This window comes from Muntiacus reevesi, chromosome 1 (genome assembly GCF_963930625.1).
Source record: "Muntiacus reevesi chromosome 1, mMunRee1.1, whole genome shotgun sequence".
NCBI classification, from domain to species: Eukaryota; Metazoa; Chordata; class Mammalia; order Artiodactyla; family Cervidae; genus Muntiacus; species Muntiacus reevesi.
Genome location: NC_089249.1, coordinates 197,514,705 through 197,541,715, shown reverse-complemented (window position 1 = coordinate 197,541,715; position 27,011 = coordinate 197,514,705). Strand labels below are relative to the sequence as shown.

The window sequence follows — 27,011 nt, the reverse complement described above, 5'->3', positions numbered from 1 at the left end:
ACTAAGTCAAAAGTGTGGTATGTGCTAAGACTGAATACCTACCAGAAAATTAGTCAGAAATAAAATTTTAACAGGCACCTTTGCAAGCTTATATTGGAAATCTCACCCCCCCCAATACAATGTCAGATTCTTAAAAATCAATTCTATTTAGCTGAAGATAACACTTAACAATTTAAGAGCACAACCATAGCAGGTTGAGGAAAACAAAAGGAACTGAAATCACCCATTAAAAATACACAAAGAGAAATCAAACATTCTTTAGAAGTAAACTACAATTGCATCAGTCTGGCTGGCCAATTGCAGAAACAACAGCTTATGTGTGTCATTAAACGACCAATGAAAAGGAGATAGCGTCTGGTCTAAAACTGAGAAAAAACAAACCTCATTTTCTGATCAGCGCCCTCACTGGCTGAGGACTCTTTAGGAGCCGGAGGGACTTCATTACAAGCTTCAAAAGCAAACTTCTTCACGTCTTCTTTGCTATCCCCGGGGTCCGGGCTTGAGGCTTCCGGGGGCGCTTCCGCGGCCTCCTCGCTACAGGCTTCCGTGTGCTCTGAGGCTTTACTACTCTGCTCAATTGGCTTCTCTAGCCCTATAGGCTCACAGTCCGTCCTCTCGTCATCGCCTGTCTGCTCCACGGGCTCCCTTTTCACTACCGCTAACAGGGTGTCTGCCTTGCTCGACTGAGCGTGTGCTGTTGACTCGTTGGCCAAATCTAAATCACCCTCCTCCGGATGGGCGCTGTCAAAAAGGTCCTCTTCCTCCGCAAGTTTTCTGTCTGGCCCCACGCTACTTGTTTCCTGTGCAAATGGCTGCTCCAGCTCGGAACCTTCTTCTTTTACTGGCTCAGATTTACAAGTTTCCCCCAAAATGTCGAGTATTTTCTCATTTTCTACGGATTTAACAGGAATAGAATGGCACAAGGTTTAATTACCAGGGAAATAAAGCAATCACAAATGCGGAACTGGCACGGCGGCCACACTAACACGAAGAGAACTGCTAGCTACACAGAGATTGGAAAACCCGCGGGTACACAAACTTAACACTGGTTACACTACCTGCACTCTGACCGACTGCTAGAGTAAGCCTCTATGCTACATGGAAGAGAAAAGGCCCCCACAGATTTAAACACCTACAACCGTGTGGCAGCTTCTCGACAGTCTCGTTCGTGTTTTTGTTCAAGTATGGGTCTTCTTATTTTTCCAGTGTCCAAGGTGCTGAATCGAACGCGATCACCATTCAAGGACAGCTCGACCTTCAAATTTCTTTGCATTTCTTTTAACAGGACAGTCCAATAGGAAAATCAGAAATTTCCGCCGAAGACAAAGGCAGTCCAGAAGGGGAACAACACGTTGGGAATTTTCGCGGAGAAACTCTGGTTCCTCTTCTGGAATTCAGTCACTTCTCAGGCAATCAGTGCCCTGACCACCACTTTGTCCTACCTTCACTGCATTAATCTAAACGACTGCAGCAAATAATACAAGATCTGCTTTATGTGTAGAAACACATGGAAGAATCACTGGGTGGGGGTGGGGAGGGTAGGGGAAGTACTTAAATGCCACTCTACATGGTTAGAGAGATGAAAGTCATCACTACATCTCACTTAACATATCTGACCTCCAGAAAGCAGAACAGCACTTCCATAGATCTGGTGAAACAAATGGGTTTCCAATCTCTGATCCTTGTACGATCTGGATTGTCCACCATTAAAATAATTCATAAGACCATAAAAAAGCTTAAAATATATAAACAGCTTTAAAAGAAAAGTGGGAAAACTTTCAAACCATAACTGTTGTGTTTCTCTTATCAGTACCTGGCTCCAACAGAGGTTCTTCAATATCCTATTGAGAAAAAGAAAAGACAAAACTCACAGAGCACTTTAATGTTAGCCCGTCCAGTCCCCCCTTGCAGTTAAGCCTCTGCAATTGGCAACAACTTCCAGTCCAGGCAGATATCACACAGATGACTGCTCTAGACATCACACCAGATCTGAGAAAAATCTCTCCCAACATGGAACTGTATGTGTAACTGGAAATGTGTCAACAAAACCATTTCTCCACCCTGCTGGACAGCTCTCCCTAACTCCACCCTGGACTGAAGACACTAGCTCCTGGGCTTTGGGAGTCCGGCCCACCTATTTCTGCAGCCCTCCACCTCGCTTTCACCTTGTTTTGTCCATCCCTGCAACAGGCCCCATAGTCTTCTTTACCCCCTTCAACTGGCTAATTTGACTGGCTCGCCAGACCTCAACTCCGATAGAGAAACTCCTCTTGGAAGCCCTCTAGTGTTTATGTCACCCAATCACCTGCACTTCTCCCTCCTGGTTACATTCTCATTGGTCATTAACACCATGCCCACTAAGCTGCAAACCCTGACCCTGACAATTTAGCTCAACTGCTTATGCTCAGCATCCCGCTTAAGACCAAAGTGCAATGGATTGTTTACACACACGTACACACACACACTCTCTCACTCATTCTTTTTCACTGTGGAAAATTCACCATTCATGTCAGGTTTCCAGCCATGCAGAACCAGACAGTAACCTACCGGAGGGACTTTGAAGTCCAATGATGAAGCATCCAAAGTGTTCTCAAAGCCTTCGCCATCAACCTGAAAGAAAAAAACGCCAAGACCACTTTGCAGAGACAGAATTATGGGTGTCAAGGCCCACACCTCACCACTTTCCAGGCCACCTACAGATGTTTTCTTCACGATGCCAAATGCCATCTGCAAGCCCATTGCTGGATCCCAGTGGCCACCCCTTAGCCACAGGGGATATGTCCCCAAAGTCCAGTGGCTATCTACAACTTCAGACGGCACCATGCCTTAAACACTATGTCTTCCCACACCAACGGATAGGGAGTACATACACCATGGATACACTGGACAAAAGCATGACTTCTGTCCCGGTGAGGATGGCGCAAGGTTTCATCACGCAACTCCGAAGGGCGTGTAATTTAGAACACCAGAATTGTTTATTTCATCTAATATTTTTAGACCCCAGTTGACCACGGGAAACTGAAACCTCAGAAAGCAAAACCGTAGGTAAGGGGGGGATGATGTTACTCTGTTGATCACCTGTCTCCCTGTTTCTAGGCCCGCTCCAGGATCAGGCAGCCCCAGCATCTCTGATAGTGGCTCACAGCAGCTGGCACTCTGTCAGCACCAACCAACTGAATGAACGAACAAGTGAGCAGATTCATTCTCCAGGCAGTTTCCCCACACTGGTGGTCAGCATACACTATCCAGCCTCAGACTTCTGAAGCTGACTCAAAGGGAAAGTGAACTTCACACTCCTCCGATTTCACTTGGTAGCAATTATTTTAAAATAACAATAACCTGGCACTTTCCCCTAGTGTACTTTAAAACAAATATTTAATTTTTTTTTTTTATTATCTACTAAACAAAGGGTTTCCCTGGTAGTGTCTATTCCCAGCTGGCATAGAATCCGCCTGCATTGCAGGAGACCCTGGTTCAATTCCTGGGTCAGGAAGATACCGTAGAGAAGAGATAGGCTACTCACTCCAGTATTCTTAGGCTTCTCTGGTGGCTTAGATGGTAAAGAATCTGCCTGCAATGTGGGTAGACCTGGGTTTGATCCCCGAGTTGGGAAGATCCCCTGGAGGGCATGGCAACCTACTACAGTATTCTTGTCTAGAGAATCCCCATGGACACAGAAGCCTGGTGGGCTGCAGTCCATGGGGTCACAAAGAGTCAGACATGACTGAGTGACTAAGTACAGCACAGCATACTAAAGGAAAACTAGCATCTTAAAGGTTATTAAATTTGAAAGCTTTCTAACTCTTTAAGTGAAATATAAAAATATCCCTAAAGATGTTTTTCTTAGGTTTGAAACTTTTTTGAGGGCGGGGTGGGAAGGGCAGGTCATGCAGCATGCGGGATCTTAGTTCCCCAATCACATACTGAACCCATGCCCCCTGCTCTAGGAGTACAGAGTCCTAACCAAAGGACTGCCAGGAAAGTCCCAGGTCTGAAATTTATGACCAGGATGTTTCCATTAACCAAGAAGTCAAGTCTATGCTATGGAAATAATTAACACACAAAAGGATCACACACAGAGAATAAACCAAAGCTCCATGCTAGCCTATGTCAAGCTGTGCCAACGTGTGGAATCGGTGACTTTTGACCTTAAAGTTTTAAAGCTCAGTCCTATAAGGGTACTTCTTTTCCAGTTTCAAGCTAGAATGCCTTAACTAAAACCAAACTAAGACAGCTGGGCATGCCAAAGTGGTGAGGTTAAACTGGCAACCAATTCCAGAACCACCAGGAAATTTTATGCCAAAAAGACAAGTGAAAAGCTGGCACTATGATGTTGCTTAAGAGAATTAAAGTCTTCCCTCATACACAGGAAGTTTAACAGTGGATCCCTTTAATTGGAGGGATTTTTCTAGGAGACAAAGACTTTTCTTCACTGTATTTCACATCCTTCAATTAACAACTGTCAACTTATGCATGGAATACATATTTAAACTATCAACAGGATTATCTGCATGGTAAGATTATGAACTGTTTCTGTCTTATCTTTCTATAGTTTTTTTAAACCTCTTTTCTTTTCAAAGAAAATACTTTTGTGTCACACTTTTGACTTATGCTAAGAACACGTCCCCTACCCAATTACAGAAATAAGCATTACAGAGAAGTTATCCATTAGTTAACATCTGATCTGTGTTGAGTTTAAATGGATGCAATTTACGCCAAGATTTAGACACCAAATGGTGATTTAGCTGCGTGTTATTTAACCAACCATCGGCGTGTTCCGTCTTGGCTGAAGCGCACACAAACAGTGAGGAGCCCCAGGGCTGCAGCATGTTGCACCGCAACTGCGTTACCTACAGCGTGTCCTGTGAACTGAGCCGGGAGCTTCCTCAGCTGCGTGGCCACGTAGTCTTTGTTCTCACAAAGGGATTCAAGGATGCTGTCAGTGCCATCCTCCCCGAAGTCTGGAGCAGCGCTGTTCTCAACTTCGGTTTCTTCTAACACACTAACGTCCATCATGTCAATACTCGGCAAACCCTCCAAACTTGCTTCCATATCCTCCTGTAATGAGGGACGACGAAAGGCGTCAACAACCAGGTGGACTGGGACGCAGAGCTCCTGCCGCCCCCTCTGTTGTCATGGCATCTACCTGCCCATCTCTGGAATCTTCTTCCAGGCCATTGTCTTCAGTGCCTTCCTCTTCTGCCTTTTGTTCTAATAACAGAAAAATTGTTCAGTCAGATAGCACTTGGGTTCTGGCCTTGTAATTAGCTTCTGCAGGACGACGCAGCTCAGTCTTGGTGAGAACCTGATACAAGGAAGCTGAATGTGACTGTTCGTCTATCACGTACAGTTTTGTCTCAACTGGAACATAAGATCTAGGATTTCTGTAATACCATCAAAGTATTTTGATTCTGCACAAAATATCCAAAGCTTCAAAAAGTTTCCAAACCACTTCAAACTAACACAAACATCCTCAAACAAAAACGAGCAAAAGATTAAAAACAGGCATTTCCCAACGAGTAAATTTAAGAAGTCATGTCCATATAGCACCCAAAGAACTACAACCTAAGAGTGTGTGCTGGACAACAGACCTGTGAGTTCTCCTTCGCTCCACCCACTGCATCAAGCCTCTGGCTTTCTGTCATTCTTCAGCCCAGAAGTTTTTTTCTACTCAAGGTAAAAGGCAAAGGCTACCATAAAGTCTATTTTCACCCTGGGCTCTGTGAATGCAAAAGGACTATTGAGAGTGATACCAGGTATTCCCAATGGGGCTGGAAGGGAAGGAAAGTGGTAACTCTGAAGGAAAGTAAAATCTTTGGGCTCCCTATGTTATCAACAGCCTTAAAAATGTACATACCTTTATTCTAGAATTCCCCTTAGGACATGCAAAACAAAGGTGACCTATTCTAAAGGGCATATACAGACTAATATCCCAAAGAAAAGCAAACCATGGTATGTATGTTTACATGTGGGAGGCGAGTATGGGGGATCAGTGGGGATGTAGGCTCTAACAGGGTGATGCCTGGAGACATTTTTGGTGTTACAACTGGCAGTGCTACAGACACGTAGTGGGCAGTGGCTGCCCAGCACAAAGTAACACAAAGGACAGCACCCTACCACAAAGTTCTCGGTTCAAACTTATCAACACGGCTGAGTCTGCAAAATGCTATGGCATACCACAGTTTTGCAACTTAAGAAACCTCAGTCTTTATTTTATAGATGTTTAGTTGGTTTACAATGTTTTGTTAATTTCTGGTGTACAATAAATCAGTTATACGCATATACATATATATATTCTTTTTCACATCCTTTCCATTATGGCTTATTACAGGATACTGAATACAGCTGCCTGCACTATATAGTAGGACCTTGTTGTTGATCCAACTTATACATGGTAGTCTGCATCTGCTAATCCCAAACCACCACTCCATCACTCTCCCTACACACCCCACCCTCCACAACTGTAACTGTATGTTTTTGAGTCTGAAGAAACTTCAATCTTTGATTAAAGATGCCAACTGCAATATCCTAAGTATTTCATTTCTCAATATTATCAATGATTACTCAAGAAATGTAGTTTTATTATACACTGAGCTCTTCACATTATTTAATACCCCCTCAGATTGCTAGCAGGTTTATTATCTGCATTTGACAGGAGAATTTGGTTCTGCTCCAAAGCAGGGACTCAAAAACTGAGCTGTCCCACCTCCCATTATATCTGAACTGGGCATATCCTTTTGAAACACACTGTTTAAAATGCTTTATAATTGCACCCAATTTCTCAAGCCTCAAACAGTAGCTTGAAGTGCCCACGAAGAAGGTACACAGGAGAGAAGCAGACCAAAACACTTCACCAGAAAGCACCCTAAGTGGGAGTGAGAATGAGATAAACTCTGGGCACACAGACTGCACCCCAATCTCAAGGGACGGGTCTTGACTAAAAACTGAAGGGTGGGGGAACAGGACAGGGTAATGGCAGAGACAATCCAATTTTAATCCCAAATGTAACCTAATTTAGAATGTTGATCTTTCAAAACACACCCAGTTTTCAGCAATTCTGCCCATTTAGATGAGTTGGGGGAAAGGACTCAAGTTCTGACCTGCAATGAAACTTTCAAAGTTCAGCTTCCTTTCACTTTTGAAAGGCAGTGGTTACTCACGAATTCCCAGAATCAGTCCAACTTTGAGGCGGACTCTGGAAACCCACTGGCTGATGCCTACTAACCTTGAGGACCTAATTTCAACCAGGACACCATGAGGATCTAGCACTTTGTATAACTAAGCACATGCCCAGACGCCTCTGGAGAACACACTAGCTCTACAACCTGGAGGAGCTGTTCTCTGCCCCAGGATCTTGGGCTTTGGGGGCTTCTGGGAAAAAGAAAGGTACCAGTGCCGTTCTAATCCCAACCTGTGATACACTCACTTTACACCAAGAGTAATCATTATCAAGGGTTCCCTGACACAATGCTAACACCAAGTAGCTTTGAGGTGATCTATGCTTTAACCCACTCAGACATGTATTGGAAGCACTCAACTAAGTTTTTCTAATGATTCAAAGATTCCTTATAGGAACCAAAATCATTTGGATAAGTAAGCCTAACCTCACAGTTTAAAATGAGCACCTAAACACAAAAAAGTTTAAACTTTCAGCTATTCAAAACCAAACTTTCAGATATGGGTAACTTAACAGCAAAGTACAAACAGGCTATCTGTATGTTTCCTGCTATAGACCCATCCCTCATGATTGATTTGTTTCAACCGTCCATGTCTACAGCTGAAATACGGACAGTTTCACAAGAAATGAAAAGATACCAGTGTTTTAAACGTAAACACCTTTAAATATAACCTAACACAAAAACTTAACCTTTCAAACTGCAGGCATAAGATTTAAACAGTTCAATGAGTTCTGGAAAAGTCATCCTGCTAGAAAGTCATTTCTTTTTACTTTCTGAGCAGCTGTATCCCACTGCCTGAAATTAGCACTTTTTTAGGTGAATGGGACATGGGCAGCTGTAAAAACTTTCGTGCAGCACCCTTCAAGACAACAAGCCCTTCAAGACAAGTATGGGAGTTGCAAATTATACCGTTCTTATCACCAGTAAAGTCTGAAAATGAGAACCACTGTTAGTGAGGTTCCCATGCTTTTGCTGTCAACCATAAAAAGGAAAGGAGCACTGATACATGTTATACTATGGATAAACCTTAAAAACACAATGCTCTGTGAAGGATGCCAGACATGAAAGGACATACGCTGTATCACTCTACTTACATGAAATGTCTAGAATGTGCAAAATCCTTAAGAGACAAAACCTCAATTAGATACTGCTGGGGGCAGGGGATATGGGAACTGACTGCTAATGGGGAATAGGTGATTCTTCTTGAGATGATGAAAATGTTCTAGAACTAAGAGTAGTGATGACCTCATAATCTTGTGAATATACTAAAAAGCACAGCATTATACACTTTAAACGTGAATTTTACAGTACGTGAATTATATTTAGATTTGAAAAAAAAAAAAATCACACTAGTAAAACAGGCAAATGTTCCAACAACCTATTTTGGACCCTAAAGAAGTTGGGTTCTATTGGGTCTCTGCCTGCTGTCATTTTCCTTGGTTTAAGTCCCCTATTATTTGAACCAGGAAGACAAGTAGGTGCATGTGGTTGATCAGGTCAGCCGGGGCAGCTTTTAAGAGTGTGCCTTACACTAGTTCTTTTTAATCCTAGAAACAAAAGCTGTAATGTTTTTAACTATTGCTCAGTCACGAAGTCAAGTTCGACTCTTGAGATCTCATGGAATGCAGCCTGCCAGGCTCCTCTGTCCATGGGATTTTCCAGGCAAGAATACTGGAGTGGGTTGCCATTTCCCTCCTCCAAAGGATCTTCCTGAGTCAGGGGTCGAACCCACATCTCCAACATGGGCAGGTGGGTTCTTTACCGACGAGCCACCGGTATTTTAATTTTACTTGGCACCTACAAAACCTCCCCAGCACCCTGACAGAGTTACACATTAGGTGGTAGAAAAGCAAGCTGTTAGATGGACGACAGTGAGAGCTAAAGGAGCTCTCCTGACTTGAAGGGCTAGTAGAATGGTAAAAAAAAGTTTTCTATATAAGCTCTCTTGCTGTAGACACCCCAAGCAGCAATAAGTTAAAGTGGATACCTTTCACGCATCTCTTTGTCTTCTTGCTTGTGGCTTCCAAGGCAATACCAATTTCATCAGGATCCTGCCCTTCTTCCTTAACCGCCTGTTAGGAAGAGGCAAAGTTGACAACACTGTTAAAAGCTGTGGGGCATACACTGCTCTTCCTCTGTAACAACTTCCCAGCAACAAAGGCAACTCTTCCCTGCAAGAAGCAACTCTGTTTCTGCCACATGGGCTGCCAGGTCCCCAGGCAGTAGGTGAACCCAGTACTGCTTGGTTCTCTCTGGGCCCTTCACCCAAAAGAGGCTGGGGCTCCACAGTCAGGGTTGATGGAGCTCCAAAATGGTCCCTAACCTCCACACTGTCTCAACTTTAAGTCAACAATGTAACAAACAGGCTACACTTGGTCTGGCAGTGGGCAAAGGGCTGAGCACTGCTCAACAGGGCACCTTTGACCCAGGGCAGGGAAGAACATAGAACATCCTGGGTAGTGGGGGAGGCTGGTGGTTCAAGGCAACAGTGTCTTCTTACCCGTGCCTGGGGACTCCCCGGTAAATTCACCAGGTTCCTACCCTCAAGAGCCTGATTCCATGAGAGATGACCACCCGCCATACCCAATTTTGTGTTCAACGCTGCGAAGTGGGACAATGAACACAGGACTGTGTGATACAGGAAATCACGGACTCGGAGCAAGTCTTCACTTGGGGGCGGGGCGCGGAGGCGACATCTCAAGACAGACCCCCAAATGACAACAAAGCACCAGCCAGATGGAGATCTGGGAGAGAAGCCGCCAGGTGCAGGGCACGGTGAACGCAAACGTCCTGGGGCAAAAACGGGCACATCTCCCCTTCCCGGGCAATGGCAAAGGTTCTTCAATCATCCGCTCCGTAGGGGAGGAAACTGAGGCGCTGAGAGGGGACAGCACCTGTCCAAGGTCACAAAATCCTGGGAAAAGTCCAGGGGCTACCTTACGACTAAGACGGGCTTTCAGAATACTGAGATGACTGAATGGAAGCAGGCAACAAGGCGCAGAGAGGGGCGGTGTCGGGCCAAGGTCACACAGCCGACCCGTGGTTCCTGACAGTTCGTACCGGAGTTTACAACGAGAGATGCAGGCCAGGGGCGCCTCGCGCTAGGGAGTCGCAGTGACAGGCCCGCGGGGGGGCGTTACTTGATCTCTGGCGGCACCCCAGGGCCCCGGGTCGCCTCACCTTCTTGAGCCGCTCCATCAGGACGCTCTTGTTGCCGCCCGTGTCCAAGTTCCGCTTCTTCAGCTCCGCCCGCAGGTCGATCACCCTGAGGTCGCTGAGTCGCCGCGTCCCGACCTCTGAGACGCCCGAGAAGACAGCGGCCGTGCCAGAACCCGAGTCGCTGGACCCTGCCAGAGTCTCCGCCATCCCGGGTGTGCTGTCCCCGCCAACTACTTCCCACACCGCCGGCGGCTGTAGCGGCTCTGAGCACAAAATGGCGCCGCCAGAGAGGAAAACGCACTCGCTTCCTCCCGCCCCCCCTTTTCCGGCTGCGCACGCGCGCCTCCCGAACAGGCATTCTTAGCCGCAGTCGGTCGCTCGCGCGTCGACCAACCGCAGGCCCTCGGCAACAGCGCGCAGGCGCTGTAACTGCTGTACGCATGCGTCTCGGCAGTTCGCGGCGGGAGGCCGGCGAGACGTAAAGCGCCTTGTACCTCACTCACAAGGCTCTCACTACGCATGAGCAGAAGCGGCACCGGGCGTTGAACCCGCGCCGGGTACGCCTGCGCAGAAGAGAGTAGCGCCGAAGCAGTCGGAACGGTTGCCTCACAGGCGGCGCAAGTTCGTCCTGGGAGCTGTGGTAAATCCGGCCCAGTTCTGTGCGAGGTGATCGGCAGAGCCAGGGCCCCTAGAATGGCAGAGTCTCTGTCCGGCTTAGGCGATTCTGGTGCGGTGGGCGCAGCGGTTCTGAGCTCCGCCTCGTTGGAGACCGGGACGCGGCGCCTCACCGACCTTAGGGTGATCGATCTGCGGGCGGAGCTGAAGAAACGGAACCTGGACTCGAGCGGCAACAAGAGCGCTTTGATGGAGCGACTTAGAAAGGTAGAGCTGGGACCCTGGGGAATGGCAGGAGGTGGGCCGGGGAACCCTAGCGGCCGCGACGAGGGGCCTCCTGGCCTCGGGTCCCGCCCCCCCGGTCCCGTTTGCGGCCTGCCCAGGACCTCTTCCCGCTTCTCTCAGGCCCGAGCGGCATCGCCGATCCCCGGCGGGCCCAAGTTCAAAGCCCAGCGCTGCATCGGGGCAAGAACAAGAAAATCTCGACGCGAACGGGGGAAGTTTGAGGTGGCGGGTGACATCGGCCGAGAGCTTGTGTTATCCGCATCAGCCCCTACTTTTTAGAGCTTCCCTCGGCTGCTTTCATCCCTCGGGTCTTATCCATCCCGAGAGTGGACGCGGAATCTGAAATCGTCGCTCCTCCCGGGGAGTCAGGGGACTCGGCTGGGGAGGGGAGGTCGAGATTTGAACCCAGGCCGGGCGATTTTCTGATCGTGTGCTGGTTGCGGGGGCCTCCTCTGGGGAGAGAGATGCTGCTTGATCCGTTAGGGCCTAGAAGTCTAGAATAGGGGGGTAGTTTACGAAATAACCTTATCAAGAAGGTATTGGGAGCGGGATTGAGGGGGAATGGCTCGGGGACTCAGCCTGGCAGGAAAAGTGACGGTTGTAGTAAAGACCAGAAATGAAACTTACAGTTAGACTTCAGAACCTAAGGGCTCTGCCAGTCTCTTGACCCGATCTTGAGCGTGAAAGACATTTTAACCCTCTCTGGGTCTGTTTCTCCTTGTGACCAAAAGAGGAAAATAATAATTCTTAGTCGTTAAGAGTTAAGGAAGATGGCCCAAAATGTGCTTGGCATGCTACCTGTAGCATATAAACATTCAAAGTGCAATTGCTGTCACAATGAGCTTTTCTCTCTGTGCGCACTGTGTGGTATTTGCAATCTGGGTGTTACTGATCCCTGCCTTGGGGGGTTCTGAGGGATGTGTTCCAAAAGCAAAGAGTTAAGCATGCTTTTCTTTTTTTTTTTTTTAAGCGTGCTTTTCTACTTTCCCTGTTCTGTGTGATTCCGGTGGCTTCTTTCACTGTCTTTGGACTTCTCTGTGATCTCTAAGCCTTGTCACCTATCCTCCGCGCCCCGTCCCCCCCCAAGCAGTGCAGTTTGTGACTCATTCCACCCTCTCCTGCCTCCCAAACAAGAGGATCGGTTCTTGTTTATTAATTGCTATTTAGAGGAAGTGAGGATTATTTCCTATTATCTAGATAAGGAAACAGGCTGGAGAGTGGTGAGTTACTTGCTCTGAATCAGTAGTGCCTTTGTAACTTGAGTGTGTGTGTCTTTCACTATAGACACTAACTCCCTCTAAACAGACAGGGCAGGCAGTTCACCCACAGAAGTGTTTACATGAAGAAGATGCAAGGAGGGGAGAGTTGGTACCCAGGGACCTGTGATCCATGGTGTTACTAGCCTTTCAGCTTCCTGTCAGTAAAGGGAAATTGGTGGGGGTGGGAGGCTTTAGCCTTTATTCCCCGAGATAGTCCACAAGCCTTTGATGCTGATAGGGTGGCATTGAACCTTCCTGTGAGGCCACCTTACCCGAGCAAGTCTGGAAGTACTGGAGTTCTTCTCTTCTACTTCTGTCACCTATTGTTTTGTCCCTTCTTTGGTTTGTTTGTTGATTTATTCTTTTAGGAAGAAGAAAAGAGGGGAAGGTGGAGGTGACAACACACAAAGTGTAATTTGGCAAGGCCTGTAAGGATGACTCATAGCCTATAGTCCCCCCAGGGACAACCCTGTAAACACTACTCCTGGATGAGTTGACCTGAGGAGCAGACTGGTCCACCTGTCTGGGGTAGTTGTATTCTCCTGCTAGTGGTCCAGAATCTTTTGTCTCCAGAAAGAGGGTAGGGACTATTTGTTTGAGCCCTCCTCCTGGAGAAGGAAATGACAACACACTCCGGTACCCTTGCCTGGAAATTCCCACGGATGGAGGAGCCTGGTAGGCTACAGTCCACAGGGTTGCAAAGAGTTGGACACGACTGAGCAACTTCACTCACTCAGGCCAGGACATAACTCCAAATCTTTCTGGCTCTAGCTTCAGAGAGATGAGAGAGATTTTCTTTTTCTTGGTATAGGTTAGGTGTGGAGCCCCCAAACCTCATTCTGAACTTAGACTTTACCAAGCTAGAATATTCCTGAGAATCTTTGAGACTTCTGAAACTGTTTACAAATAGAACTGCATTTGAAATGGATTTAAACAGAATGTGGGCTCCCAGGACTATGCAGTAGAGAAAGGGTTTTCAAAAACCTGATTGTGAAGCCTGGTGTTTGGGGATATCAGCATTGACAGGCTTGGTCCGTGTTCTTTTGATTGATTGTTTTGTGGGTTTTTTTTTTTCCCTCCTCTGAGTGCCTCCTTGGTGGCCTACACAGTGCTGAGCATAAGTGGGAGCTAGTCAAGTGAAGGACAGGCTCTTGGGATGACAGGCGGGACTTGTCAAGAGATCCTTATAATTCTCCGTTCAATGAAGCAGGTTCCCTGGTGGTTGAGAACTAGACCTTAGGAATCCGTCAGAGAGATGAGTGAGGGATGAAGTAGTCTGTGTCCCATCCCATGCCATGTCCTTATTCTGTCCAGATGGTGCTAGTGCAGGTGTTGAAAAGGGATCAGGGAGAGAGTTGAACAGTACAGTGTTGAGTAATGTCATAGGTAATTTGGCCCAGGAATAGGGTCAATCAGACTGTGGTGATAATTCTAAAAATAAGCTGACTGTTCGATGAGTGCTTGCTTTTCATGGCTAATAGGAATTCTCCTGACAGCTTTCCAGGGTAAGAACTTTAATTAGCCCCTCATACTAGAGTGAAAAACAAACTCGGAACAATTAATTAAGCCTGCCTAAGACAAGGCAGCCAAGGTACGGTAGAATCAGTCTACCTCTGGGGCCCTTGCTGCAACAGAAAGAAGGGATGAATGAGTAGCGAGAGGCCCTTTCCAGATCAGCCCCTGAACCTTCTGTGAAAGTCAAGTCTGCGTGCTGCCTTTTTGGGTGAACTTTTCTTTTCCCTTCCCTTTAGGCAATTGAAGATGAGGGAGGTAATCCTGATGAAATTGAAATTACCTCTGAAGGAAATAAGAAGACATCAAAGAGATCCAGCAAAGGTATGGAGGGTGATGTTAGGCGCTTCTTTCAAACTGGCTTCCTCTGCTAATGTGCCTGTGGACTGCCCTGTGAATCTTTGATGGACCTTGCATGGAGGTGTGTATTTTCTTTCAAGATCTCTCCATTGTATTTTTGTTTCCATGGGATTTGGGAAGTCTCGGCACAGAAGAGGTACTGACACCTTTACTTGTTTTCTTCTGTAGGTTTCTTGGCAGCTGTTGCTTATCCAGAGTCTTAACCTTCTTGAGGTAGAGAGTGTTTAGGATTACTTGAGTCTCCTATTGCTCTGACCTGTGGAAAATAACTTCCCTTTTAAATAACGCCTGACCAAAAACAGAGTCGTCACTTTTACAGATGCTGCTTTCAAAAACTGTCTACCGCATACAAACCAGGTTCCACATGGCATTAAAGACCCTCACCATTGCCCCAGATGGTCCCTTCACGCTCCCCACCCCCCACCATGTTCCTCTTTTACATCCACCTGCAATTAGGTCCCAAACCTGTGGTTTACTCCATCCACTCCTCTTTCCCATCTGTCTGGATTCGAGTCCTAGTTCATCACGAGACAACTTCTGATCTCACCAGTAGCAAGTTTTCTCTCCTTAGGTCCTCTGCACTGTTCGGGCTTGAATTTCAGGTTGTTGAGGACAGAAGCTGCGTCTTCCTTGTTTTCCTACTTAGTATTTGCTCATGAATTACTTCCTAATTGAATTCAGTGACATCCTATAGAAAAGAATGAAAATGAAAACACAACAACCCAAAACCTATGGGACACTGTAAAAGCAGTGCTAAGGGGAAGGTTCATAGCATTACAGGCTTACATCAAGAAACAAGAAAAAGCCAAATAAATAACCTAACTCTACACCTAAAGCAATTAGAGAAGGAAGAAATGAAGAACCCCAGGGTTAGCAGAAGGAAAGAAATCTTAAAAATTAGGGCAGAAATAAATGCAAAAGAAACTAAAGAGACCATAGCAAAAATCAACAAAGCTAAAAGCTGGTTTTTTGAAAAAATAAACAAAATTGACAAACCATTAGCAAGACTCAATAAGAAACAAAGAGAGAAGAGCCAAATTAACAAAATAAGAAATGAAAAGGGTGAGATCACAACAGACAACACTGAAATCCAAAGGATCATAAGAGACTACTACCAGCAGCTCTATGCCAATAAAATGGACAACTTGGATGAAATGGACAAATTCTTAGAAAAGTATAACTTTCCAAAACTGAACCAGGAAGAAATAGAAGATCTTAACAGAACCATCACAAACAAGGAAATCGAAACTGTAATCAAAAATCTTCCAGCAAACAAAAGCCCAGGACCAGATGGCTTCACAGCTGAATTCTACCAAAAATTTAGAGAAGAGCTAACACCTATCTTACTCAAACTCTTCCAGAAAATTGCAGATGAAGGTAAACTTCCAAACTCATTCTATGAGGCCACCATCACCCTAATTCCAAAACCAGACAAAGATGCCACAAAAAAAGAAAACTACAGGCCAATATCACTGATGAACATAGATGCAAAACTCCTTAACAAAATTCTAGCAAACAGAATCCAACAATATATTAAAAAAAATCATACACCATGACCAAGTGGGCTTTATCCCAGGAATGCAAGGATTCTTTAATATCTGCAAATCAATCAAAGTAATACACCACATTAACAAATTGGAAGATAAAAACCATGTGATTATCTCAATAGATGCAGAGGAAGCCTTTGACAAAATTCAACACTCATTTATGATTAAAACTCTCCAGAAAGCAGGAATAGAAGGAACATACCTCAACATAATAAAAGCTATATATGACAAACCCACAGCAAGCATCACCCTCAATGGTGAAGAATTGAAAGCATTTCCTCTGAAATCAGGAACAAGACAAGGATGCCCACTCTCACCACTACTATTCAACATAGTGTTGGAAGTTTTGGCCACAGCAATCAGAGCAGAAAAAGACGTAAAAGGAATCCAGATAGGAAAAGAAGAAGTGAAACTCTCGCTGTTTGCAGATGACATGATCCTCTACACAGAAAACCCTAAAGACTCTTCCAGAAAATTACTAGAGCTAATCAATGAATATAGTAAAGTTGCAGGATATAAAATTAACACACAGAAATCCCTTGCATTCCTATATACTAACAATGAAAAAACAGAAATTAAGGAAACAATACCATTCACCATTGCAACAAAAAGAATAAAATACTTAGGAGTATATCTACCTAAAGAAACAAAAGACCTATACACAGAAAACTATAAAACATTGATGAAAGAAATCAAAGAGGACACAAACAGATGGAGAAACATACCGTGTTCATGAATTGGAAGAATCAATATTGTCAAAATGGCTATTCTACCCAAAGCAATCTATAGATTCAATGCAATCCCTATCAAGTTACCAACGGTATTTTTCACAGAACTAGAACAAATAATTTCACAGTTTGTATGGAAATACAAAAAACCTCAAATAGCCAAAGTAATCTTGAGAAAGAAGAATGGAACTGGAGGAATCAACCTGCCTGACTTCAGACTCTACTACAAAGCCACAGTCATCAAGACAGTATGGTACTGGCACAAAGACAGAAATATAGATCAATGGAACAGAATAGAAAGCCCAGAGATAAATCCACGAACCTATGGACACCTTATCTTTGACAAAGGAGGCAAGGATATACAATGGAAAAAAAGACAATCTCTTTAACAAGTGGTGCTGGGAAAACTGGTCAACCACTTGTAAAAGAATGAAACTAGAACACTTTCTAACACCATACACAAAAATAAACTCAAAATGGATTAAAGATCTAAATGTAAGACCAGAAACTATAAAACTCCTAGAGGAGAACATAGGCAAAACACTCTCTGACATAAATCACAGCAAGATCTTCTATGACCCACCTTCCAGAATATTGGAAATAAAAGCAAAAATAAACAAATGGGACCTAATGAAAATTAAAAGCTTTTGCACAACAAAGGAAACTATAAGTAAGGTGAAAAGACAGCCCTCGAATTGGGAGAAAATAATAGCAAATGAGGAAACAGACAAAGGGTTAATCTCAAAAATATACAAGCAACTCCTGAAGCTCAATTCCAGAAATATAAATGACCCAATCAAAAAATGGGCCAAAGAACTAAACAGACATTTCTCCAAAGAAGACATACAGATGGCTAACAAACACATGAAAAGATGCTCAACATCACTCATTATCAGAGAAATGCAAATCAAAACCACAATGAGGTACCATTACACGCCAGTCAGGATGGCTGCTATCCAAAAGTCTACAAGCAATAAATGCTGGAGAGGGTGTGGAGAAAAGGGAACCCTCTTACACTGTTGGTGGGAATGCAAACTAGTACAGCCCCTATGGAAAACAGTGTGGAGATTTCTTAAAAAACTGGAAATAGAACTACCATATGACCCAGCAATACCACTTCTGGGCATACACACTGAGGAATACAGATCTGAAAGAGACACGTGCACCCCAATGTTCATCGCAGCACTGTTTATAATAGCCAGGACATGGAAGCAACCTAGATGCCCATCAGCAGACGAATGGATAAGGAAGCTGTGGTACATATACACCATGGAATATTACTCAGCCATTAAAAAGAATTCATTTGAATCAGTTCTAATGAGATGGATGAAACTGGAGCCCATTATACAGAGTGAAGTAAGCCAGAAAGATAAAGAACATTACAGTATACTAACACATATATACGGAATTTAGAAAGATGGTAACGATGGCCCTATATGCAGGGCAGAAGAAGAGATGCAGAAATACAGAACAGACTTTTGAACTCTGTGGGAGAAGGTGAGGGTGGGATGTTTCGAAAGAACAGCATGTATATTATCTGTGGTGAAACAGACCACCAGCCCAGGTGGGATGCATGAGTCAAGTGCTCGGGCCTAGTGGGCTGGGAAGACCCAGAGGAATCGGGTGGAGAGGGAGGTGGGATGGGGGACCGGAATGGGGAATACGTGTAACTCTATGGCTGATTCATATCAATGTATGACAAAACCCACTGAAAAATAAAAAATAAAAATAAATAAATTAAAAAATAATAATAAAAAAAAAAATAGTTAAGACAGACAAAAATCCCTGTTCTCATGAAACTAAAATACTAGAGGACTGAAAATAAGCAATAAACATACTAATAAGATTAAAAAAAAAAAAAAAAGAATTCAGTGACATCCAACTATTGTTTTAGGAAAGAATCAGCTAAAACTGGGCATTTGGTCTATCCTGAAAGTTCTCTTGGTAATTGGAGGTTTTGTTGCTCAGGCCCCAAAACAAAATGAAATACCTTCACCTGGCCAGCGTTGAAGACTGAGTGTGAAATGTCTGAGAGGCAGTCACCAGTGTCGACCAGGCTGTGTGGTGTATTAGCTCTGGTAGAAGAGCAGTCAGTGACCTCACTTTGAAGTGAAGTCACTGTGTGGTCCACAGTTCATCATTCATTTTTCAATTTGCCCAAGTCAATGTTTTTTCCAAAGCAGAGCACTTAAAAAATCAATAGAGAACACAATATTGTAATTATCCTTCAATTACAAATAAATAAATTAAGGGGAAAAAAATCAACAGAGATAGACTGTTATGGGGCAGGGGAGAAATAGAGTCTGTGGAGCTCCTTTTTTGCTTTCTTTTTCTCTTTAACAGAAAAAGAAATCCTTGTGTTAAAAGTTTTTAGGAACACAGTAGGCATTAAATAAAGGAGGCAACCCATTATTAAGATTATGGGCATATTTTCTCAAACTTCTGTGTGTCTAAAGTCACCTAAAAACAAATACAGAAGGATGTTCACACACCTGTGTACCTTTGTCTTTCCTTAAAAAATTGTTCCTACTGCACACAGTGTTCTGTGCTTTTTTTACTTAGCCTGTAAAGGGCATTTTCAATAGTGCTGAAAATAAAAACCTCATTTTTTTTAACAGCGAATTTCTTCGTATGACTACCAGATTTGAGCTCCTCAGTCTTATTACTAGACTATTTGTTCAGTTTTCAGCATGGCCGTGAACCAGAATTAACTCTGCTGAAGGAATATGTTTTTGTTAACTAGAGAAATAGAATTCTTGGGTCAAAAAATATGTGCATTTTATTTTAAAAATAGTTCTTAACAAATAGTTCTTTAAAATAGTTCTTAACAAATAGTTCTCCAACAGGCTGTACTGGTTAATAACTAGCAACATCAGGGAATTGCAGAGGGTGCCTGTTTCTTTAAATTCTCACTTAATGCTGAATGTTATGTCTTTTTAAAAATGTTGCCTTGTATATAGAAGAAAAGTACCTCATTGTATGAATTTCTCCACAGCTAAAATTTTTATTTATATTTCTTCACAGGTTAAACAGTTTCTGATAAATGACTGCCTGTATCTTCTGAATTGCTTTTTCATGTCTGCTGCCCATCTTGCTGCTGGGTTGTTAGTCTTACTGACTTTTGATAGTGCTTTCTCTCTATAAAATGTCACAATTGTTTTTTCCCAGTTTGTTATTTGACTTAACTACTTTGTGGTGTTTTGGTCTTTAAAATTTTTATCTTTAATACAGGCAATACGATCAACCTATATGGGTTCTAGATTTTATGAAAGTTGCTCAGTCGTGTCCGACTCTTTGCGACTCCATACAGTCCATGGAATTCTCTACTCCAGAATACTGGAGTGGGTAGCCTTTCCCTTCTGCAGGGCATCTTCCTAACCCAGGGATCAAACCCAGGTCTCCCTCACTGCAGGTGATTCTTTACCAGTTTAACCATAAGGGAAACCCAAGAATACTGGAGTGGGTAACCTATCCCTTCTCCAGTGAATCTTCCTGACCCAGGAATTGAACTGGGATCTCCTGCATTGCAGGTCAATTCTTTACCAACTGAGCTATTGGGGAAGCCCCAAAATAGAGGACAGCACTCCTGAACAGGAACTTGAACCCTGGACCCTCAGATTAAAAGTCTGATATTCTACCTACTGAGCTATCTAGGATCCTATTTTAGGAGCTGCCAGGCTCCTAGATTTTTTCTTGTATATTGAAAGACTGTCCTTTGCTTTAAAATTGCTTTTTAAAAAGTCTGCTTTGTGGAGTAGTATTTATCGTTTTATTTTGAGTTCGTTTGGAATTTATTTTTGCATATGATGTGAAGTAAGTAGGGATCAAAATATGGATTTTTAAAAAATATATATTATTTATTTATTTGGCTGTACCAGTCTTAGTTGCAGCATGTAGGATCTAGTTATCTGACCAACGATTGAACCTGCATTGGGAGCGTGGCATGTTAGCCTCTGGACCACCAGAGACGTTCCAATATGGGATTTCTATTAAATTTCTTGTGCCCTTCCTTGCCCAATCAATCATACTACCTACCTGTCCCTCAGGGGGAAAAAAAAGTGATGACTTTGACCATAGATGATTAGTTTTGCCTGTTTTTAAAACTTCATCTAGAACCATTCAATATAAAGTTGGGCAGGTGCATTCCACTTGTGGGAATCTTAGTTCCCTGACCAGGGATTGAACCCAAGCCCTCAGTAGTGAGAACATGGAATTCTAACCACAGGACTGCCAGAGAATTTCCAATACAAACTCTTTTGTGTCTGGTGTCTTAGCTTGGAGTAATTATATTTTGCAGTTAAGATTTTAGCTGAAAATAGAGGTTTTTTTTTTTCCCTGCCCTGTTTGAACAAATTCAAAATTGTTTGAAATCTGGTTGTTTTAATCAGAGTCCTGGAAAGCATGAAAACTGGAAGTGTTAGTTGATCAGTGCAACCCCATGGACCGTGACTGGCCAGGCTTCTCTGTCCATGGGATTTCCCAGGCAAAAATACTGGAATGGGTAGTCATTCTCTTCTCCAGGGGATCTTCCCCACCCAGGGATCAAACCCCGGTCTCCTGCACTGGCAGGCAGACTAGAAAGCATACCTCAGGTAATTTCAGCATTTCTCCAAGGTAGTTTTACACCAGTACTTTGTTTAACTCTTTTAGACTCTTAAAATAATTAGTAGCAAAGTAATTTATCTAGAAGAGCAAAGTCAGCATGTTTACTTTTTAAACTATTGCCTGATTCTGTGTTGCAAGCATGCATGCTAAGTCGCCTCACTCGTGTTCGACTCTTTGTGACCTGTGGACTGCAGCCCGCCAAGCTCCTCTGTCCATGGGATTCTCCAGGCAGGATTACTGACGTGGGTTGCCGTGCCCTCCTCCAGGGTGTCTTCCTGACTCAGTGATCAAACCCATATTTCTTATATCTCCTGCATTGCAGGCGGATTCTTTACCTCTAAGCCAGTGGGTTATTGGGTTGTTTTTGTTTCTTTTGACATGATATCCCTTCTTTCTTTTTTAAAAATAACTATCAAATACATTTTAATAATTGGCAAAATTTTGAATAGATTCTTCACAAGAAAATATAAATAAATGGCCAATGACCACATCAAAAATTGCTTATCATTAGCTAAGAAATGAAAATTAAAGTGATTTGAAATACTAGAAAAGAAATGTTTAAAAGATATAGAAAAACAAACTTCCATACCTACTTCCACCTACTGCTGTAGAATATGTAAAATGATACAGCTATTTTGGGAGAAAAATTGGCACATACAAAATTAAAAATTCATCTAAAATGTTAATACAACTCATATTATTCAGCTCCTATATTATTAGCCAAAATAAATGAAAGTGTAGATCCATAAAAGAATTTGAACATGAATGTACAGTATATCTTTTTTTAAGAGACATAATTTCATGCTTAGAAATGATGCAAGAATAATACAAGAAATTCTCATAAATCCTCAACCAGATTCGCCAGATGTTGTCATTTTTACATTTGTTTTAACCTTTTCTTTCTCAACGGAGAGAGGGAGGACAGAAGAGAGAGATGGAGAGAGAAAGAAAAGGATAAAACAAGTGTAATATATATCATTTTCCTTTTCTGCTGAACTACTTGAGAATAAGTTACAAGTACGTGTGCCCCTTTGCCCCCTACATTCTATAGTATTTTCTAAAGACAAGAACATTGCATAACTATATATGTAGTTATCAAAATCAAGAAATTGATATAATACTGTTTTCTAGTCTTATTTAGATTTGGTCATTTGTTCCAGTAATGTTCTTCATAACTCAAAAGAGAAAAAAAAGAGAAAAAAAACTAGGGTCTTGCATTGTCTTCCGTAATCATATCTTCTTGATCTCCTTTAATCTGCAACACTTCCCAAGACTTTGTGTTTGTGACAGTACCATTTTATTTTATTTTTTTGAAAAGTACAGACCACCTATTTTGAAACCTGTTTTTCAATTTGGGTTTTATTGGGGGGTTTTTTTGGGGGGGTTCCTCGCATGATTAGGCTCAAATTATACACTTTTGTCAGAAATACCACTGGAAGTATGATTTTTCTGTTTCCCTCCTAGGGGCACATCCTGACAGTTTGTGCAAGTGACTTAAGGGTATTGGTTGGGTTTCTCCACAGAAAAGTTTGTAATTGTGTCTGCAGGGAGGGTACCATATTCTGTGCAGTACAGCCAAAAATCTTTTTAAAAGAAACTATAAAGAAAAATAAATTTAGCTACTTGAAAGTTTTAAAGGTTTAAGTGTTTCTTAATAAAACATACCATAAATAGATACAATTGGGAGAAAATACTGCAATACACTAATATCTAGAAAGCATTAGTCCTACAAACTAATGAAGAAAAATAGACAATCCAGTAGAGAAAGGACAGAGATGATGAACAGGCAGGTCACAGATGAAAGGAAAACAAACAAGGCCTATATTCAAAATAAGTTTCCTTGAAGGGAAGCAAATAAAAGAAAGAGATAATACTTTTTACCTATTACACTTGTAAAAATTTACATAATTCTAAATATCCCACATTGACCAGGGGGTGAGGAAATGGGAAGTCATTGGAAATGGTAAATTAACAAAGCTGCTTTCTGGGGCAGGGGTGACTAAACTAAGGAATGCTATAGCATGAAATAAATGATGGGGCTGAATCAATGTATAGGGTAAGACTATTTTCCAAGGCCTTTATAGAGTAACAATGTATATACAATATGATTCCATACATAACAAGTTCATTTCCATTTGAATTGTATGTGTGTAAATCCGAAAGAAAGTGGTTTCAAGGACCACCAAACTGCTTTCAATGGTTACCTCTTAGAAGTACAACAGAGACAAGGGAGAATAACTTTGTCATGTGCTTATGAGGGTAGATCTTTTATTAGTAAACTAAAATTTACCATAAAGTGGTATGAATCTTTTAATGAGTTCAGTTCAGTTCAATTGCTCAGTCGTGTCTGACTCTCTGCGACCCCATGGACTGCAGCACGTCAGGCCTCCCTGTCCATCATCAACTCCCGGAGTTTACTCAAACTCATGTCCATGAGTCGGTGATGCCATCCAACCATCTCATCCTCTGTCATCCCCTTCTCCTGCCTTCAATCTTTCCCAGCATCAGGATCTTTTCAAATGAGTCAGCTCTTCACATCAGGTGACCAACGTATTGGAGTTTCAGCTTCAACATCAGTCCTTCCAATGAACATTCAGGACTGATTTCCTTTAGAATGGATTGGTTGGATCCCCTTGCAGTCCAAGGGACTCTCAAGAGTCTTCTCCAACACCACAGTTCAAAAGCATCAATTCTTTGGCGCTCAGCTTTCTTTATAGTCCAACTCTCACATCCATACATGACTACTGGAAAAACCATAGCCTTGACTAGATGGACCTTTGATGGCAAAGTAATGTCTCTGCTTTTTAATATGCTGTTTAGGTTGGTCATAACTTTTTTTCCAAGGAGTAAGCATCTTTTTATTTCATGGCTGCAGTCACCATCTGCAGTGATTTTGAAGCCCCCAAAAATAAAGTCTGCTACTGTTTCCACTGTTTCTCCATCTATTTCCCATGAAGTGACAGGACCAGATGCCATGATCTTAGTTTTCTGAATGTTGAGCTTTAAGCCAACTTTCTCACTCTCCTCTTTCACTTTCATCAAGATGCTCTTTAGTTCTTCTTCACTTTCTGCCATAAGGGTGGTGTCATCTGCATATCTGAGGTTATTGGTATTTCTCCCAGCAGTCTTGATTCCAGCTTGTGCTTCCTCCAGCCCAGCATTTCTCACGATGTACTCTGCATATAAGTTAAATAAGCAGGGTGACAATATACAGCCTTGACATACTCCTTTTCCTATTTGGAACCAGTCTTTTGTTCCATGTCCGGTTCTAACTGTTGCTTCCTGACCTGCAAACAGATTTCTCAAAAGGCAGGTCAGGTAGTCTGGTATTCCCCATCTCTTGAAGAATTTTCCACAGTTTATTGTGATCCACACAGTCAAAGACTTTCACATAGTTAATACAGCAGAAATAGATGTTTTCCTGGAATTCTCCTGCTTTTCTATGATCCAGCGGATGTTGGCAATTTGATCTCTGGTTCCTCTGCCTTTTTTAAACCAGCTTGAACATCTGGAAGTTCACAGTTCACGTATTGTTGAAGCCTGACTTGGAGAATTTTGAGCATCACTTTGCTAGTGTGTGAGATTAGTGCAATTGTGTGGTAGTTTGAGCATTCTTTGGCATTGCCTTTCTTAGGGATTGGAATGAAAACTGACCTTTTCCAGTCCTGTGGCCACTGCTGAATTGTATGTATGAATGTATTTGTGTAATCAAACAAATTTTGAAAAATATTCACCTGCCCACATCCAGCCAGCCACACAGGGTACTGGTGGGTAATCCCAACAGAAGAGAAGGTTGAGGCTGAGAGAAGGTTATGGAGACAAAAATCATGCAGTCCTTTGGTTTGGAGATTGCAAATGTGGGAGGCCTTTTTACTCTTTGGAGGAAGAATTTGAGGGGTACCTTTTCTCTTAGTAGTACCAAAAACAGTTGCTTTAGTTTTTGCCACAGTGATATTTCTCATTCACATTAATTTCGGATTCTTTGAGATACATTGTTTTTCATCTTTGGAAAGTAGGGTACCTTTCCCCAAATAATGATTGTTGGTAAGCATCCCGATGGGGATGTGTTTTCCATATTGAAGACTGGATGTTCTTAGGACTGCACATTCTCTTGACATTGCTTGTTAGGGCATTTCTTACCTGGGAGAATTCTCCCCTGGAAGGGATTCAGGCTGCAGTGTACCTGTGCGTCCTGCTTGTAGTGAGATCTGGATCTGCCTGAGGAAAACCTTCTGCCTTCTTGTGAAAGGGAGAAAGACAGTAGAAAGGGTGGCAAGTTTCTGGTAGTCTGCTTAGATTTTTCCTACTAACTCACTGGAACTGGGCAAAAGCCAAAGTGCATATTCTAGAATGGTACAAGTCTGTTGCTCGTATATCTTCCTAGCATATTTATAAAGACCACTGGGTTGAGTTCCAGATATTTTTGAAAGTTGAAGGTGCATTTTGCCATAGGAATATTATACAGTGGTACTGAGATTCCCAGCCAGCTACCAAGACTATTTGCACATAATGTATTGTATACTAGTATTAGTGTCACAATTCTCTGTGTTCCTAAATAAAATATTTCTGAAAACATGAGTGAAATATAGAATATGGAAAAAATCAAGTACATACAGTATAAGAAAATTCTCAAGTCTAAATTATGGTATAAATGATTAGGGTTGAGCTTTTTCACTACCCCCCACACACATTTTACACATTTTATGTGCATTTATAAGATTAATCATTAAATATAGGTGGATTAATGTCTAGTCCTTTTATATTACTTGAAAAATACTTAATGACCTTAAAAAATTGATCTTCACTTTGGGGGAAAATGATATTTCCATATAATGCTATGAAGGAATATAGAAACCTGTTCACAAAATACTAAATGCAAAGATTATAAAATGGCAGCACCATTTTCAAAACCAGTGTATATGTACGTATGTAGCACAATATGGGAGGATATCCATACCCCACTGTATGACAGCTCCACGGCTCACTGTAGATGGTAAATTCTGAAAGGCTTTTACTTTCTTTTTGTTTTTCTGTGTTTTCCTTATATGTAATTGTCTCTGGGAAAACACATTTCACATTCCTTAACTAAAAACAGCACTTTGTTGGTTCTTTTTTTTTTTTTCGTTTTGATTTTTGTGTGTTTTTTGTTTGTTTTGGATTTGTTTGTTTTTTGCCATGCAGCTTGTGGGATCTTAGTTCCCTGACCAGGTTTTGAACTTGAGCCATAGGCAGTGAAAGCACAGAATGCTAACCACTGGAGTGCCAGGGAATTCCCCACAGCAGCATGTTTATATGAGATACTATGCTCCCCATAACCAAAGCCACTTAACAAGAAGGGCAGGCCTGGAAAAGGTCTGGTTGCCTCCACCTTATTAAGAATCCATTTCCAGCTCCTCAAACTTCCAGTTGATAAGAGTAGAACCACTTCTGAGCTCCAGAAGTGCCAGCTCCAGTGCCAGCTCTGATATTTTGGCCACCTGATGCACTGAGCTGACTCACTGGAAATGATTGATTTGGGAAAGATTGAGGTCAAGAGGAAAAGAGGATGGCAGAGGATGAGATGGTTAGATAGCAATTGACTCAGTGGATGTGTTTGAACAAACTCCAGGAGATAGTGAAGGATGGGGGAGATTGGCGTGCTGTAGTCCATGGGGTGCCAAAGAGTCAGATACGACTTAGCAACTGAACAACAACAACAACTTCTACTAGGGGGTAGATTGGCCCTACCATTCCTGGATTACTGTGTTTCTATTTAGAGAAGTG

At 42.7% G+C, this 27,011-nt stretch overlaps 2 protein-coding genes and 1 non-coding gene across 9 annotated transcripts in view; 1 reads left to right on the top strand and 2 right to left on the bottom strand.

The window, feature by feature from the left end:
* Nucleotides 1-10,624, bottom strand: part of SAFB2 (scaffold attachment factor B2) — a 29,473-nt gene extending 18,849 nt beyond the window's left edge. For both annotated transcript variants that reach the window (XR_010660868.1, XM_065917977.1), the window contains exons 1-7: nt 10,359-10,624; nt 9,166-9,250; nt 5,147-5,211; nt 4,855-5,058; nt 2,548-2,610; nt 1,814-1,841; nt 382-892 (exon numbers count right to left, since the gene is read on the bottom strand). Coding sequence is in view for 1 of the 2 variants with exons in the window: in XM_065917977.1 (XP_065774049.1) it covers nt 382-892; nt 1,814-1,841; nt 2,548-2,610; nt 4,855-5,058; nt 5,147-5,211; nt 9,166-9,250; nt 10,359-10,544 (1,142 nt within the window). In the remaining variant the exon portion in view is untranslated. The remainder of the gene's footprint in view (nt 1-381; nt 893-1,813; nt 1,842-2,547; nt 2,611-4,854; nt 5,059-5,146; nt 5,212-9,165; nt 9,251-10,358) is intronic.
* A 276-nt stretch (nt 10,625-10,900) lies between these two features.
* SAFB (scaffold attachment factor B) overlaps nt 10,901-27,011 on the top strand; it is a 63,381-nt gene continuing 47,270 nt past the window's right edge. For 3 of the 6 annotated variants that reach the window (XM_065917961.1, XM_065917963.1, XM_065917962.1), the window contains exons 1-2: nt 10,906-11,219; nt 14,248-14,332. In XM_065917961.1, the coding sequence (XP_065774033.1) occupies nt 11,031-11,219; nt 14,248-14,332 (274 nt within the window). In that variant the 5' untranslated portion in view covers nt 10,906-11,030. Of the gene's footprint in view, nt 11,220-14,247; nt 14,333-27,011 lie in introns of all 6 variants that reach the window. The other 3 variants (XM_065917960.1, XM_065917959.1, XM_065917965.1) reach the window with 2 other exon arrangements.
* On the bottom strand, nt 20,227-20,299 carry TRNAK-UUU (transfer RNA lysine (anticodon UUU)). Its single transcript has one exon. It is a non-coding gene; the product is annotated as a tRNA-Lys (tRNA).